The sequence below is a fragment of the Siphateles boraxobius genome, unplaced genomic scaffold, assembly GCF_051911475.1.
Source record: "Siphateles boraxobius isolate OS27281-9 unplaced genomic scaffold, OSU_SipBor_1 41, whole genome shotgun sequence".
NCBI lineage: Eukaryota > Metazoa > Chordata > Actinopteri > Cypriniformes > Leuciscidae > Siphateles > Siphateles boraxobius.
The window spans coordinates 19798581-19817496 of NW_027509042.1; the positions used below are offsets into that span (position 1 = coordinate 19798581).

At 41.4% G+C, this 18916-nt stretch overlaps 1 protein-coding gene across 1 annotated transcript in view; it reads right to left on the reverse strand.

Annotated features, from left to right (window-relative positions):
• rab6ba (RAB6B, member RAS oncogene family a) overlaps positions 1 to 18916 on the reverse strand; it is a 114287-nt gene that overhangs the window by 55016 nt on the left and 40355 nt on the right. Inside the window, exon 2 of the mRNA XM_077198925.1 lies at positions 15093 to 15151. Within this exon, the coding sequence (XP_077055040.1) occupies positions 15093 to 15151 (59 nt within the window). The remainder of the gene's footprint in view (positions 1 to 15092; positions 15152 to 18916) is intronic.

Genomic DNA, 18916 nt, shown 5'->3' on the forward strand with positions numbered 1-18916 from the left:
AAACAGCCAGCTTAAGGTACAAGTATTAAATGTGGTTAAATGTCAAAATAACTCATACATCACACATCAATATCATACACTAGATTGTGTGGGGTGGGGGAAAATTAAGCGCAATCTGTCAGTGGATCTGACTGACGTGTACATGTTGAGTAGACTCGCTCTCTCTGTCCAAATCGAGGGGTCGAGGGTCTGTCCAAATAAACTTCCCTTGTCCATTTGATGAAGTTAAACGCACTTCAAAATGGCGGTGGGGATTCCCCCAAGAGGAAGTGCATAGGGAAATTTGTGAGTTTATGTCTTAAAGTGGAGTTAAACTCAGCCCTAGTGTGCTGCCTCGTCGGCAACTGCCTAGACAGCTGGTTTCTAAGCATTCTAACTGAAATGGAATCTCAATGGCAGATTTGGAATGTGACACATAAGCTGCAACTCCATTTGTCATAATGATAGCTCTGCTCACATGAAAGTGACATGAGAAGAAAGGATAATACTTTAAAAACAAATACAGATAACACACACATTTTGGCTAAAAGACTCTGTAATTGTTATTTGAAACAAGCCAGTCACAATGCATGATAGGATAGCATTATTTTTTAGAAGATATATTTAATGCCGTCTTAGAATTTGAACAAGAAAAAAGTATATTGAGGTGCTTAATTTTTTGAATAGCCTTCATGTTAAAGGTGTGCCTATGGTGCTGTCTACAGAAGCAGCTTACTAGATTTTGAAATGAAGATTCTGTGTCTTCTCTGCTCCCTGGTTGTGCTGAGCAGAAAACAGTCACACTCCAGTGCACCATGTTGAGTGGCAACTCAGTCAGGCAGGACAGCACAGTTCTCCCACTGGACCCTAGTAGCATGTCCAAATCTCAAATCTGCAGCCAAACAGCCATCACAGCAAAACAACTACAAACTCAGCAAGTCAAAGTGATGTTTTGACAGGCAGTCAGTCTCTTCCTTTTCATTCGCTTCATTCTCTTCTAAATGTGTTGCTCTGTTTCTCACCCACACATTTTCTGTACTCAAATCAATTATACGATAAAGTCGGAAAGAAAAACTATGCTAGAACCATGGCAGAATGTGTCATTACGGAATTTTCTGGATGACTTAAAGCCCCACTGAAACATGTAGTGAGTTTTTAATACAGCTGACTGTTCAGCCCTTTCTAATGAAACGTCTCACAGGCCCTACTAAAGAAAGAAGACCTGAAACCTCCTGCTGTGCTCTCTTTCTCTCTCTCTCTCTCTCTCTCTCTCTCTCTCTCTCTCTCTCTCTCTCTCTCTCTCTCTCTATATATATATATATATATATATATATATATGATAATTTCAAAGCCTATTAGTTTTAAGAGGGCATAAAATAGACTTTTTCCTCCTATCTGCAGCAAGGAGTTTTACAAGAAAATGTTTCTGGAATTTTACTCATGACCAAGCAGTCATATCTACCAAAAGGAAACGTCTCGGTTTCATATGGTAACCCTCGTTCACTGAGGGAGGGAATGGAGACGTAGGTCTGACTGACCAATAGGAATTTTGCTAGAGAGGCAAATCTACTTTGAGTGAAACTAAAACAAGCCAATACACATTGGCGTGCAATCATTTGCATCAGCTGCGCGGCCTCGCAGCATGGGTATATAATGAGCAGCTGTTTCAATTGCACTTCAGTTTTTTGCTGAGGAGCCAACCTGATAAGCTGGCCGGCCCGTTGGGTGTGATGTGGCGACGGGACCTATATGTCTCCGTTCCCTCCCTCAGGGAACGAGGGTTGCCATATGTAACCGAGACGTTCCCTATCGGACAGTCACTACAATGTAGGTCTGACTGATGAATAGGAATCCCTACCAAAGCGCCACAGCCACTGAAGCCCATCCAGCGCTCTGTGCAAGCCTCTACACCTTCTTGCCTGGAAGAACGATAGGAGGAGGCTTGTGTGTATCTGTCACTGTTGTTCCGTGATAACCCATACAGTGAGATATTGGATAACACTGGGAAAGTTTGCCCTTTCTGTTTAGGAAGGAGAATGCTGCGGAAGCCACTTCTTCAAAGAGTTATGTGGAAAATACATATCGACTAACCCGAAGGTTGAACTGCATATGAATAATGGGGCCAGCTGTGTGCCAGTGCGTCCGTGCCCAGTGTTCCCTCGGTCAGGGAGTAAAACTGCCCCAAACTCAAACTCCTCCCCAAACTCTCTCCAGATCAGCTGAACCGCCTAGGGGTGGAGTCGCCATTGCCATTCTCCCAGAAGCACAGCTTGTGATAGCTCGTCGGCCACACAGTTGAGCACGCCGGGGACGTACATGGCTCGAAGGGACCTCAGATGCTTCTGACTCCAGAGGAGGAGATGGCGGGCAAGTTGCGACAAGCGACGGGAGCGTAGACCACCTTGTCCGTTGATGTACGCAACGGTTGCAGTGTTGTCCGTACGGACCAGCACATCCCTGCCCTGTAGCAGCCTTTTCAAGCGGCTCAGAGTGAGATGTACTGCTAGCAACTCGAGGCAATTGATGTACCAATGCAGTTGGGGGTCCGTCCACAACCCTGACACTGCCTGTCCGTTGTACGTGGCACAACAGCCGGTGACAGAGGCATCTGTGAATACCACAGCATGCCAGGATACCTGTTCCAAGGGGACTCCTGCCCGCATGAATGAGGGATCTGATCACGGGCTGAAGGTCTGGCGGCACGCAGGTGTGATTACCACCCGGTGAGTGTCGTGATGCCACGGCCATCTCAGGACTCGGCCGTGAAGCCAGTGCTGAACCGATGTCATATGAAGCAGGCCCAGCGGGGTTACCACTGCTGCCGTGCCATATGCCCCAGGAGCCTCTGACAGAATTTCAGTGGGACCGCCATCCTGCCTTTGAACGTGTTCAAGCAGTTCAGCACCGACTGAGCATGCTGTTCTGTGAGGCGTGCTGTCAGTGCGACCGAATCCAACTCCATACTGAGAAAAGAGATCCTCTGCACAGGGGAGAGTTTACTCTTTTCCCAGCTGATCTGAAGACCCAACTGGATGAGGTGCCTGAGCACGAGGTCCCTGTGTTCGCATAGCTGATCTCGAGAATGTGCTAGTATGAGCCAGTCGTCGAGATAGTTGAGAATGCGTAACGCCCTGTTCTCTCATTGGAACGAGGGCCCCCTCCATGACTTTCGTGTAGACATGGGGGGACAGGGAAAGCCCGAAGGGTAGGACTTTGTACTGATATGCTCGACCCTCGATCGCAAAGCGCAGAAACGGCCTGTGTCGAGGAAGAATCGAGACATGAAAGTACACGTCCTTCATTTCAATCGCTGCAATCCAATCCTGGGGACGGATGCACTCGAAAATGCGTCTCTGCGTGAGCATTTTGAACGGTAGCTTGTGGAGGCTCCGATTCAAAACTCACAGGTCCAAGATCGGTCGTAGCCCACCACCTTTCTTGGCTACAATGAAGTAAGGACTGAAGTGCCCTGACCTCATATCGGCTGGATGGACCGGCTCTGTGGTCAGCCAGCGAGATGGTCTGGGGAGCGCTAACCAGGCTCGCAGGGACCGTACAAGCAGGACCAAAGGGACCGTAGGCGTACCCGGAGTGGGGCAGCGAGGTGGAACACAGGGACACGGCTCGGCGGCTCTCTCTGGGAGGCGGCCCATAGCGGCGTCTGAGTGTGCTGTGGAGCACTTACCTGGTTCCACGGGGCAGGACGTGCAGGAGGCGGCTCGGTGGCGTTCTCGGACCATACACTGCTGCTCGCTAGCGACAGAAGAGGTGGATGAGAGTGGTGATGATTCTCTCCTCCCACTGCTCTCCTGGCCCTCTTCAGACCCAGAGATGAAGGAAACTGCTCTATTATTGAGAGTTTGGGTACCGCTGGTTTTGAGGCCAGCGGCAGAACAGTAAATATTTCCACCCAGCCCTCTTCCGGGGAAGGAAGTGGGGAGGTCATCGTCTCCTAGAGAGCAGTTCCATCCCTCTCCGGGTTGCCTGTCCTGGGGCCACTTACCTCTGGCTTTGCCGCCCTTCTTGGCAGGGGACTGGACGGGCGGGGCGGCCTGCCTGGGACTTGCTCCACTGCGCCGTTTAGGTGGAGGCTGCTGCTGCGGCACGGGAGCAGGGGTAGAAGCAGGAGGACGCCCCCAGCGACGAGCAGACTGAGGAGCCGCGGGCGGTGGGGTAGAAGAAGCAGCTGACCGCCGTGGTAGAATGTGTTAAATATCCTATGTCTGCTTTTGTACTGCTGGGCGAAGTTCTCGACCGCGTTGCCGAAGAGGCCGGTCTGGGACACGGGGGAGTTAAGAAACCGGAGCTTGTCGGTCGCCCTCATGTCAGCCAGACACAGCCAGAGATGTCATTCCTGGACCACCAAGGTGGACATCGCGCGACCCATTGACCACACGGTGACCTTCTTCGCACGAAGCGTGAGGTCCGTTGCGGCATGAAGTTCTTGGAGAACTTGTGGATCATGACCGCCCTTGTGCAGGTCCTTAAGTGCCTTGGCCGGATGGACCAGCACCAACGCCATGCCGTGCATGGCAGAGGCAGCTTCCCCACAGGCCTTGTAAGCCTCGTCGAATAGGTCAGACGAGAACCTACAGGCCCACTGGCGGGATACGCGTGTATCCCTTAGCTGCCATCAAGGGTGGTGAGGGAGGAGTAGCCACCGAGACAGTTTCCGGCAGTAAAAAGTGCCGTCCACATCCCTGTGAGCTCCTCGTGCACTTCCGATAAGAAAGGCACTGGGATGGGTTGCTGAGAACCAGCGCGCACTACCCAGAGATACCAATCATCCAGCCTCGAGGGCTCGGAACACGGTGGAGGGTTCCACTCAAGCCCGATCCAGTTGGCGGCCCGGGAAAGCATGGCATCATCCCTGGGTCAGACTATCGGTGTAAGCTCTTTTAGGGACTGCTCTCACAGGAGCTGAGGCACGCAGGGGAACAGTCACCGCGAACACGGACAGGAATGTGCACCTGTCTCTCTCCTGCTGGTCTTACCAGCTGTAAAAACAGCTTTTGAGCACTCTCAGAGGTGCACCTTACCAGCTGTTATAACAGCTTTTTTTGTTTTGCTCAAATAAATGAAAACAAAAAAGACTTGGAGCTGGGCGGGACCATCTGAGACACAGGAAACTCTTGGATCTGTATGGGGCCAGCAGAAACGCAAGAGACTTAGAGTTGGGCGGGACCATCTGAGACACAGGAAACTCTTGGATCTGTATGGGGCCAGCGGAAACGCAAGAGACTTGGAGCTGGGCGGGACCATCTGAGACACAGGCAACTCTTGGATCTGTATGGGGCCAGTGGAAACGCAAGGGACCTGGAGCTGGGCGGGACCAGCAGAGGAGACAGGACTTGGCAATAGGAGGGAACCTGGCTAATTGTTTAATTGTTTAATTTCTTTATAAGAAATTGTGGAGAAACGAGTAAATAGGTAAATATAACTGAGAACACATAACTGATTTACGACAGAGCAATTTTCCTCTGGGCTATTTTGCTATGATTCTTTGATGGTTTTATATATCATCAACATAAATTGCAAACAACAATTTCGGAAGAACGACTTTCATTTTCCAAATCAAGTGTCTGGTGGCTGAGGTCTAAAGGGAAAAACATGAGCTTTTGTTCTAAATGGTCATTTTCTGCTCACACTTCTCTCCAAATGCAGATTTAACAACGACTCAGACAGCGATGAATCCAGATCAGATGGAAAGGTATAAATATGCAGATGTGTCTCTCTCATTTTGCATAGAGAAGAAGACTGACAGATGATAGGAGTCGGGGTGATGCTCTCTGCTCTTCTGGCATATGTTATCATTAAAGCCCTCTGCCAGACATCTTAAGGTCAATCTCAATGTTGAGGAGCAGCTTGATTTGAGCTTATTCAAGAATATGCAAATTAGAAAAGAGCTAGTATCCCTTCCTCTCTCCAGTGTAAGCGTAGAGAGTAACAGCTCATTAAGATGCCTTTTACTTCTCAAAGGTGACACTGATGAGGCAATATATTTTATTCATATGCAGATGAAAAAACGAACGTTTTGGTTTCAGGCAGATTCAATTGTCATCAATGAACCTCCTGAAACAATGAATATGACAGCATGGCCACTGTCATTGGTCTGAAACAAGGTTCTGGAATCCCAGCTTTACTGAATCCCGTGATCCCTCCTGCATTTGAGGAATGGATTTGACAATGAAAATAGTTCAAGGTGATGTGTGACATTTATCGATTGTAAAGAACTTTCTCCTATCCCAATTGAATGTGATGAAACAACTAAGTAAAAGGTTTACTTTCTGAGAAGGCTATTCAAAATACATAGCATGACCTACACAAAAGTTTAGGGTCTGTTAGATTTTTTTTAATGTTATTGAAAGCAGTCTTATATGCTTACCAAAACTGCATTTATGTGATCACCAATACAGAAAAAAAGTAATATTGTCAAATATTATTATAATTTGATATAACTGTTTTCTATTAATATATTTATGTATTTATATGTATGTTAATGCATTGTAATGTAGTTTTTGATTTTTATGTTTTATTATGCGTAATGTATTAATGTGATGCAAAGCTGAATTTTCAGCATCATTACTCCAGTCTTCAGTGCCACATGGTCCTTCAGAAAATCATTCTAATGCTGATTTGCTGCTCAAGGAACATTTCTTATTATATTCAGTGTCAAATACAGTTGTGCTGCTACTTTTGTGGAAACTGTGAAATTTTTTTCAGGATTTTTTGATGAATAGAAAGAACAGCATTTATTTGAAATAGCAATCTTTTGTAGCATTATAAATTCCTTTACTGTCACCTTTGATCAACCTAATTCATACTTGCTGAAAAAAAATTCTTCTTAAAAAAACTACTGTCCCCAAACTTTTGACTTTATATAATATCATTTATATAATATATATATTGGACAATGAAATATTTGGTTTTACATCACAATAATTTATTTGTATAGTGTAGGGCCTCCTTTTGCAGCCAATAATGCACCAATTCCTCTTTGGAATGACAGATACATGTCCTGCACAGTTGCCAGAGGGACTTTGAGCTATATTTATCTTCCAGAACAGTGGCCAGGTCACTATGTGATGCTGGTATAGGAACATATTTTCTGACTTGCCCAAAAGTGGCTACAACATATGTAGATCTGGTGACTGTGCCGGCCATGGGAGATGTTCAACTTCACTTTCATGTTCATCAAACCATTCTGTCAAAAGTCTTGGCGTGTCATGCAGATACACCAAGATTCACTTCATGCAGATACACGGCACTCCCTTCAGGGTACAATGCTTGAACCATTAGGTGTACATGGTCTCTCAGAATGGTTCGGTAGTCCTTTGCAGTGATGTGCCCATCAAGCACAGCAACAGTCCGGGTGTTAATACTCTTTGGGGCTTCTCCACATCTTAACTCCTACGGATGTGGGAAAGACACTGAAGGTGGACTCAGAGAACAAAACATGTTTCACATTGTCCACAGCCCAAGATTTACACTGTTGGCACCAATTAAACCGACATTTGGCATTGGCACGAGAGACCAAAGATTTGGCTATAGCAGCCCAACCATGAATATTGATTCAGTAAAGCTTAACAGTTTTGGTGGAAACAGGAGAGTCAATGTGCGCATTTAATTCAGCAGTGAGTTGGGCAGCTGTGTTATAGCTCTGATATGTCTCCCATTATGTTGTGTGGATTGCAATCTTTTATGTACAGCTGTGCTATTGCTCTGCTAATTCAGCCTTCACACTCTGCTCATACTGATGGAATGTAAAATCAGTGAAGATCAGCCAAGCATTTATAGGCATGAAACCTCCAACACTACATTGGCTTTTTTATTAATATTGTTTTTATAAATAAAAATTGATACATGTAGAAGTAAAAGTTAAAATGTCATGTGGTGTAACAAAGCAAAAATGTGTGCGTACACTGCTTGATCATTATTTTCAAAAAAGTTATTGTTCAAGGTAAAGAAATATTTTTACAAATATTATAAATGCATATCATTCTTTTGTGGAATTGCACCACATTACATGTTACAATTTGAACTTAGCCTTGCATTGCTCTATAAAGATCAAATTATCTGACAATTTAAAAGACCTCATCCTTATCATAAAAGATGTGTAGATCTTTTAAGTAGATCTTTAAAGATGTGTTCAAGGAAGTGAATAATTACAGTTTATTACATCATTAATTTATTTCTGAACAAATTAATATATTCTGACACAAAAATGGCATCAGGTCATTAATTCAGATATAATATCTCTTCACAATAGGTCTATAATACAATGGGTGCACACAAATCAGTTTAGTAAGAATAAACACATGGGGCCCTATTTTAACGATCTGAAACGCAAGTGTCAAAGCGCAAAGCCCAAGTAACTTTGTGGGAGGATCCCGGCGCTGTTGCTATTTTCCCGGCGGGATAAATGCCTCTTGCGCCTGGCGCAAATCTAAAAGGGGTTGGTCTGAAAGCTTCATTATTCATAGGTGTGGTTTGGGCGTAACGGGAAACAAACCAATAAGAGCTTTATATCACATTCCCTTTAAGAGGATGATGAACGAGGTGCGCTTGTTCCATGGCGCAATACTATTATAACGGCGCATTTACCAGGCGCGCTTCAGAATCTGTTCACAGCCGAGGAGATCGATGTTCTCGCCAGGGCCGTAAAAGAAAGAGAAGTGACATTGGGGTTGGGACAAAACCACCCAAATTAGCTTCGGTTAAACATGCATATAATAATTTGGGTAAATGTGTAAGCTTTATGCCTATTTTCCCCATCGTCATGGACACAACAATGATTTCCCTCGTGTTTTAATATTTTTCCTTATAATAATGTATCATTTGCAAAAAGTTAAATGCATCTGTGTAGATGAGAGAATCATCTACAGTGTATGCACGTTGTTCACACTCTGTATTATGGCCAAGCATGCGCGCTTAAAATAGTATCTGAATGTACGCGCAAGGCGCCATTGACTTTAGACTAGTTTTTTTCTGGTCAGTGGCGCGATTGTTTTATAGAACAGCAAAATAGCATGAGGGAAAGTTTGCGCCGGGACACGCCTCCTCTTTGCGCTGAACCGCCCCGGGGAGCGCAAGTGTATTTCTGTATTTCTCAGTTCACGTTAACTGACGTGTGTCTGGCGAGGGAAAAGTCCGCTTTGCGCGGGTGCAAAATAGGAATGATACATGCGTCAGTGTACAAAGTCATTTGCGCCGGGTGCAAGATAGGGCCCATGGTGTAAAACAGCGCTCAGGATTTGAGATTCCAGAATCTATCATCTCATGAAAAAGCACAACACAGTCTGTTCACAAAGCACTCCTGTTATCGTATTACAGTTTGACACTGTAGCAGCGCACCATGCTTAGTTTGGTTTATGACACTAACATAGTCTTATCGTTACACACATTGTGAGAGTGAAAATCAGGGGGCTGGTTAGAGCTTAACAGTGTTTTGTTAAATATTAAGCAATTGGTAGGTACAGTGTCAGTGTGGAGGAAAACTGTAAGGGTCAATTATTTAATTGTTTACAAAGCACATTTATATAACAAAACATTAACAATAGATTGGATAAATAACAAATATTAATCCATATTTGTTTGCTGATGAGGTTTTCTTTTTTCATAGTAATGTAAAAAAATATATACAGTACTCTATGTCCTACTGAAGTTTAAATGCAGAGCCCACAATTGGTGGTGCAGCAGAATTGAGAGGATATAAAGAGAGGGAGAAAGGCAATATCAAGGCCAGAGAGACTTCAGAGAGCTTTCATCATGCATATGTCTCAGACGGTTGAAGTATTGTGACAGGTAGAACCTGTAGTGCACTAAAGCTGTGATTCAACTCAAACACAAAGACATCTAAATAGACACAAGCCTACAGAGCATTTCCGCCTGAAACAACACAACACTTTCACATCATTTCAGCATCCTTCAGGTTTTATGGGTTAGAAACCATGCAGATAAGTGGAATGGAAACATTCCATTTTAATACATATGTCTTAGACATTTGGACATAACAGTACTTTGACACAATGCCATAGACTCATGGGTTATTTTTCAATGAGGGGCACTTTTGACTACTTTAAATACTCTTGACGACTTGGAGAAAAGTCAACTGTCCTCTAAAATCCTTGGTGTGACGGTAATGACACCAGTATTAGGAACAGTGATTCTTTGTTATGAAACATTGAAAACTATACACAATAATACCAAATTAATTGATGCAACAACGATCCGAGTAATCGCATCACAAAGCAGAAATGGCATCCATGATGTCTATTAAAGACCCACTGAATTGCCTTAAAACACACAGCGTTATTCAATGTGTTGGCGTAATTTTCACTGAAACATGAAGACAGGGTGGGACATATTGGGTAGCTCCTCCCCTTTTTAAAAATGGCCGCTGTCATGGATATTTTAATTAATAAAATAGTAAACTGTATATCAGACTAACCATGATTCTAACATCTAAACCTTACTTCCCCTTTTAAGCCTAATATTCTAACACTTTGAAACACGTTATTTTTGGATTGTGAATTCTGATGATGACAAATATCAAAAATACACTGTCTGCATTGTCTCATGCTATATTGAGTAATCAACTCAACTCTTAACCCTTTCATATATTTTTTGATGATTCGAGATCATTTTGCTTATGCAGTAACAGAGGGAAGAAAGGTGGGGGCTTGCTTTACCAATTGAACCAATCATATTGACTGAAGGTGACATGTTAGTCACGATGATCTTATTTTGTTGTGTCTTTCTCCAATAAAACCAGTGCTTGAAGTGGGGGGGAAGGTGCCGGTACTCTCTTGCACTGGCAAATCATAAAAATTTTCTACTGGGAAAAACAAAACTTGGAGATATTGCTGGTACAACAAAAATTTATTGTTATTTATTAACAACATAAATGTATTTAAACAAGTCGTGTGTGTGTGTGTGCGTGTTTGTGTGTGCGTGCGCGCGCGTGTGTCTATGTGTGTGTGTGTGTGTGTGTGTGTGTGTGTGTGTGTGTGTGTGTGTGTGTGTGTGTGTGTGTGTGTGTGTGTGTGTGTGTGTGTGTGTGTGTGTGTGTGAAAACGGAACTCCTCCAAGTCTGCAAGTCCAAAAATACATTTATGGTGAGATACTATACATTTTATTTAATTAAATGCATTTATGGTAAGATTATTATATTTTCATGTCAATCTGTGTTCATTTTGACCACGAACCATGCGCTGTAACTTTAATTCAGCACGTGCAGCACAGCAGAAATAGACTCGGTGTGGAAACGATCTCTGCACTGCTGTATAGGCTACACACCGCTCCTGGAACGGATCGCCGGAGCGCATCCACGTGCAGTGTGAACGCTCTAACGGTCTAACCTGTTAATACGGGTGCCGAAAAAATATGCACCACATACGCACTGCAAACGGAGTATATGTGAAACGGGCTTGACACTGACGCTTCATCTGTCAGTGGTAGAGTACCGGCTACATGCGAGAAGTAGCGGTACGCAAGAAAAAGTGCAGGTACGCTTAAGAGTAAAATGTAGAAGTGCCGGTACTGCGTACCGGTGAGTACCGCCCCACTTCGAGCACTGAATAAAACCTGATGTATTCTCCTTTTGCGGGTAGGATTCTCTCTGAAATTTGTCTGAGATCCTCCAGCCGTGATTAAAGCATATTCGAAGGCATTGTCTGAAGTCTGTCGGTTATTATTGCTGCGCAGCAAGTTCGATAGGGGAACAAGTTAGTTATATAGTTAGGGCTCGGCTGTAGTCGATGTGTAGACTCGCTGGAGTATAGTTAGGGGGCTCGGCTGAAGTCGACTGTAGACTCGCTAGTATAAATATTATAGTTAATTAACGTCGACTGTAGACGTTCAGGGACATCAATTGTAGACGAGACCCAGGTAAACTTAAGGTCAGGTGCGAAATAGAGAAAAATCAACCACACCGCATTTCGCTTATATCACGGCTCGGCCAGAGCCGTTAAGCTCTGTGAGTTTGGCATTTGGCAGCTTATGACAGCCACAGTAGATTTCCCATTTAGACTTAATATGAAACAGTTCGTGAGCTTAGAATTATACAGTTCTATCTCCGTTTAGGGTAGTTCTGAGATATTGAGCATCAAAGTTTTTAAATCCCTACTGTTTTGTGAGATGGAACCTTTTTGTTTTATTAATAACTACTAACAAATTTTTTTTTTTACAAAAATAACACCACACAGGCATTAATAAACACCTAATGGATAAGATTATGTCAAAAACTCAATTTCGACCAAAAGTGGAGATAGAACCATATAATTCTAAGCTCACGAGTTACTAAAGCAAAACAGTGAACATAATCATGCTGAGGATGTGTAGTTTGAAAAGTGTGTAATTTATGTTGGTGCATAGCTCCAATGTTATCTCTTCTACTCGTCAGTGTTGTTTCTAATGCCAAGTCTAGATAACCGTTTCTCCACCCTATCGCTTTAAAATAAAGCATTCTGTGTAGAATTCAAATGGCTCTGATACATTTTGTGGTCTGCGCCGACTTGTGCATATGATCCGCTCTGTGCTATCATGTCTCTGGACTGGAGCAGACTGTGTGTGAACTGCGGCGGTTCACGTGACATTAATGTAAAACCAGACATAAAGCTGCTGTAGGGAGTTTTGAGAAAATGTTGACTTAGCCTGAAAATTTGAACAAGCACAACTTACAGGTCCAACCCCCTTGCTCTCTGCTGCGCTATACAGCCCTCCCTCCACAGCTCCTCCCCCACAGCGGAGCCTGCCGTGAACGCACAGGCTAGTAAGCAGGACCACCTATGACGGCGGATTATAAACAGTTATGGAACATTCACTAATAGGGACGAAACATCAACAATATGCTTTACATTGACTATGGCCTGCCCATACTTTGACTAAAACTTGGTCCTCAAATCATTATGTATTTTGCAATACATGTAACTTTATAACGTTGCACTCTTTCTATAAGTTATAAATAGCTAGTAAGATAACGTTAAAGGATTAGTTCACTTTTAAAAAAACTTTTGCTGATAATTTACTCACCCCCATGTCATCCAAGATGTCCATGTCTCTCTTGGTTCAGTCGAAAAGAAATTAAGGTTTTTGATGAAAACATTCCAGGCTTTTTCTCCATATAATGGACTTCAATAGGACACAAACGTTTCAAGGACCAAATGACAGTTTCAGCGCAGCTTCAAAGGGCTTTAAACGATACCAGACGATGAATAAGGGTCTTATCTAGTGAAACGATCAGTCATTTCAAAAATAAATAAAAATGTTAAGTTTTATAAGCACAAATGCTCGCCTTGCTCTGTTCTGTGATGCACGTTCGTGATCCTGTTCGAACTCGTTCATCAATTTCGAGTAATTTCGTTCGTTGAATGAACGAAATCACTCAAAAAAAGATTAGTTGATCAGGATGAACGAGTTCGAACAGGAGAGTCACGAACGACGGTACGCGCTCGCGCTGTGCAAGAGAGGGGTGATCAGCGCGTACACGAGTGTGATTGATACTGCTAAGACATTCCTCCTGGCTCTGATTGGTTGTTTCTGAATGGGAGCGGTGTATTTCTGCAAATGGCAATAGGACCACAGGGAGGAGCCAGAGGAGCTTGATTTTTTCACAGATTATCTGTCCCATATTCTACTGTCAGGACATAATGACAGTTTTAACAAATATTTGTTTACAAAAGTTACCTACTGGAGCTTTAATTCGCCCAAAGTGGAAAGCATATTTACTCTTCATTTTTCCCCATCACCTATATAGTGCACTTTGTGCCCTTCACCATATAGAAAATAGTAATTGTGTGAACACGTGACTGGTTTCAGCTGCAGCTTCAGCACCTATTTCGGGGCGGGAAGCTTTAGATTCTAGAGAGCATTTGATTGGACAGAAAATATGATGAACAGGAAAAGTTCACTCTGACTTGCAAACATCTTCAAACTACCATTGGTCTGTGGCAATTACGTAATAGGTAGGTGTGTGCTGAGGCTCCACCTACTTTAACGTGGACATTTTCTCTGGCTCTCAGACCGTCAAGGTCAGACTCAAGTAGAAGCAGGAACACACTCAAGAGCAAGGAAGTTCAAATGCTAGCTAAAGCTAAAAATAATAAAGCTATTACAAAATAACCTTGAAAACTACAATGATTTTTTTTCATTTCTTTAAAGTCGTGATGAAAAATAATCAAATATATCTTTTTTATGTATTGTAATGTATATCAAAGTGTAACATTATTGAAAAAGTTCCAAATGTAGGGTGGGTACTTGGTTCTATCCATAGGTTGTTGATTGGATTTTAAAATGTTGGTGTTGCTATTAAGATGAATGTAAGGTACAGTCAATTGTTGACTAAATGATTGTAGGATATCCAGGATATCTGACCACAGAGAAGTCTACACAGGAAGATGGAGTTATGACATTTTCATAAAACATTACAAGGTAAGAAAAAAAAATTACATTCATGAATAAATAGATTTTTCATTGCATGATGACTTTAAAAATCATCCTAGGGGATAAAATAGTTCCTGTAATTAAACAATCACCCATATAGGCTACATATATACAAGCAAATCAATCTCACAGATGGATTACTTTCCGCTATACCAGCTCTCTCACAGGTTTAATAAAAAAATATGAACCTCATCATAAAGACAACACTTCGATGTTTAAAACAGCATGCTATCCACCAACACATCATTCAACAACAACAGTCTATATCAACCTGTAGAGTGTTTTTGCTGAATCTACATCTGGCTCACCATTCACCAAGAGTTTCGCTACACATTATAGGTAAAATCAGTTCCTATACAGTCATATGAAACTGACTGTACATGTTTATTCATCTCTGCTGCTGCTGATTCAGAGGAGATTGGGGATGAATATAGGGGAGATGAATAATAAAATTTCGCAAAAGCATTTATGTGAATCAACCACACAACATTACAATAATGTAATCAGTTTGAAAGAACTGTCCTCGCAACTGAAAGACTGAACTCGGCCCATTGTGTTTTATGAAGATCGTGTGAAATGACTCTTTGATGTTGCACAGTAAGGGGAGGGACACTTTGAGCTCTCTGAGTGACGGAATGACAAGGACGTCAAGCGGCCCGCCAGCTGCCTACCTGATATGTGTTGTCAAAGCTGTCGTACATGAAGCGTGTGATCAGGGAAGTCTTCCCCACTGTAAGAGAACAAAGAGAAGAGAAACATTAAAATAGAAGCCATTTGAGAGCAGACGGCAACTGAGGAAGCCAGTGAAGCCTGCCTGGGCTTACTAGATTGATTTGCAAGCTGTGGGCTGCCGACTGTGCTAATTGAAACCTCTGCCAAGAGATCTAATCAATCAATAGGAGACTTATCCAGAAGGTCGTCAGTGAATTTATGGAACCATTGAAAATCATTGCATTAGGACTAGGGCAGAGTTACCATCCTAAACCATCTCAGTCTGAGATTTGAAAGATTAAAAAGGATTTATTTTGTATAAGAATAGACTCGATTTGTCATCGGCTGTTATATGAGACACTGAAATTGCTACATTTTCCAGGGCAGCACATAACATAACATTTCATGAATGTAATATCCTCATTCTTTTTTGAAGCCCCAAGCAATAAAGTGTTTATTAAACAGGTAGATTATTTAGATTTTTACTTCTATTGGGGTAGGTTTATTAAATCTAGGGTATATAACAGTTTAAAATATCCAAGTAACAGCATCACAGAACCTAAACTCTGACTGCAATAAAAACATCAGCACAACTTCATCTGCCCTGCTGACCTGAGATTCCCCTGAGAAGCAAGAAAATATACCCGTGTAGATAAATGGATGAATTTGCCCACATCCACACACAGAAAATAACTCTGAGCTACAGATCAAATAAAGGAGAGAGCAGGATTTCTCAAGGCTAAGAAGTCTTTGCAGCAAGTAGACTGGAGGCTGCTGCAGGTCACAAGTCATTTAAATGCAAATTTTCCCTAAGACACTGATCTGTCTCAGTTTAAAAGAGAGGAGGATCTAAATTAATGGGGCTCATAAGGCTTTATCTAATGCTTTTGAGTAAATACTGAATTATGGTTTGGGCTATGCCCCTTTCCCTCCCCATTTAACAAACCATGATTATTTGAGTGCACACTAAACCGTTGGATGGAAGATAGCCAGCCAGCCATCCCTGCTATAGCCGACGCTGACAGGCAGCCGCTAAAGCACAACGTCACATATATAAACCATCAGCTCCTACTGCAGTGAGACCAGTGGGAATAAAACATCCACTTAGATTTGCTTTGCTAAAGCAGTAAATGTGAGTTGAAATATTGGACATTTATTTTTTCTCTAGGATTCTCAATACAACAAAAAAAAAAATCCAGTCTTGTCTTTAGTGTCACATGTTCCTCAGAAATAATTTTAATATGCTGATTTTGTGCTCAAAAAACATGTCTTATTGTTTTTGTGCCGTTTCATATTTTTGTGAAACTGAGCTAAATTGAAAGTTCAAAATAACTGTATTTATTTGAAATAGATTTTTTAGTAGCAAGTCTTGGCTGTCACTTTTGATCAATTTAATGAATTCTTGCTGAAAAAGGGTATTCATTTCTTTCAAAAAAAATAAATACAAAATCTTGCTGACCCTAAATGTTTGAACAGTAGTGTACAGAATATCAGTTTATAGCAAATAATCTTTTCCATTCTACAATCTATCTCGTCTAGAATCCACCAAAACGAACAGCTCAAGCTCTGTTACTAATAGATAGAGTGGTGGGCATCTAATTTTAGTCCTGATAAATATTTAATATCATGTCATTTAGTGGAGAGGGCATCCAACATTTTTCAGTTAATAACTTATGCCAGACACCAAAGCAATAGCTGGACACAAGGCTCAGTTCTTAGCCTTTACTGTGATAGATTGGATTTGGTGCTTTGACTCCACTAAGAGCGCCCATTAGAGGCACAATCAGATAATGGATACAGGATAAGCAAACGGAAAGGAAGAGACGTAAGTAACTAAAGTATGTTGAAAAATGTAAGGATATGCTGGCAGATTAATGGGAGAAGCTACAGATAGAATAGATTAGAAATTGAATTTTGCCTTAAATGAAACACCTCATATATACCACTAAAGGTACATTACACAGACTGTTCATTCACAGAGTGCTTCATACAGTACATACATTTGTACAGAAATTACACTGCCGTTGAAAAAGTTCAGGAACAGTAAGACTTTTTTGAAAGAAATTAATACTTTTTTTAAAACAAAAATTAAATTGGTCAAAAGTGACAATAAAAAGCTTTACACTGTTAAAAAAGATTTCTATTTCAAACCAATGCTGAAAGAATCCGGAAAAAACATGTATTACAGTTTCCACAAAAATAAGAAGCAGCATGACTGTTTTCAACATTGATGATCATAATAAATGTTTCTTGAACACTAAATCAGAATAATTTCTGAAGGATCATGTGACACTGAAGACTAGAGTGATGCTGAAAATATAGCTTTGATCACATGAATAAATGTCATTCAAAAATATATTAACATAGAAAACAGTTTTTTATTTTCATTGTGAACATCAAAAAAAGACAGACACATTTTTTTAAATATCTGGGTTATTTTTTGTTCAGCATAAGAAAGAAAGCATACATGTTGAAGCGACATGGAGATGAGTACATGAAGATGAGTTCATGCTGAAAAAACTACGCTATGTAATGGCAGGTACCCATTGACAACTAAGCATTGTATAATTATAAATACATTGACAATGTGCCAATGTGTGCTTAATGAATATTATTTATTGGGCAATAACAGTGGAAATAACACTCCAATAGTTTTAGCCAAGACTATAAGGAATGCTTATACTGAAATTGACTTGAAAAATAAGCCCACCCTAAGAAATTATTTTAAATCCAAATCGTATTAAAGAAATATACTGATAAAACATGGATGCAACCGACAGCAAAGTCTTCTGGTAAAGAGATTCGGGTCTTTGATATCTCTTCAATACATACTCGAGGCGCTGCCTGATAAATGTTAGCAGACACACCATGAACTCCAAGAACTGAATTTAAAACAGCTTTATTTCATCACTATTATATATTCATGACAAATCCCCTCATGTATGCTGATAAAATCCTCAGTACTTAATGTTGTCAAACCAAGTTTCGGGACAGAAACACTCTGAACTATGTGAAATGCCACAGACAATCTATCAGCAATTTCAATAATGAAAGCATATCATTTCAGCTAATGAACTTCATTTTAGGCAAGTTTTTGTATCTTATCATGCAGGAATCATTTAACTGTAACTAGTGCTTCTGATTATTAGCATACACTATTCAGCAGCATTGAAATACAGGGCTCATGTAGGGCTCTGTGAAATCTTTTATTTTTATTTATTTGAAAAACTCAACAGGCTTACTGAATAATTGAATGGAAAAAAATATGTTATTCCACACAAATAATGTTTTACTAAATTACTATTACTATTATTGTATTACTTTGAGAAGTAGACATTTTACTATACAATGGTAATGTAACCAAACCAAACTTTTATTTTGGAGAGCTGTAGTGAGCTGTCAGAGACACACAGAGCATGCAGACTTCATATTTATTTTAGCAGTTAAATCACAGATACTTGTCCATATCACAATTTGTTTTTGAGTAATTTTACCACCCTACTTTTAATATATTAGCCCAAATTCAGTAGCATTCTTCATTATACAGTGAAGTCCATTTTTATGACTGATTTCCATGATTCCGTCCGTCAGTTTTCTGTACATAATCATAGGGCCCTAATCATTGCTCAAGCATCACACTTCAGGTATGTGATAAAATCAAACTACATACAGAGACAAGGGACGCATGCAGTGTAGTGGAAAGCAAACAAACAGCAAAAATGTTGCTGATCATTTATAGTGACACCTGCACAGCTCCCCTTAATGCATCTCTGTCCATCAGCTA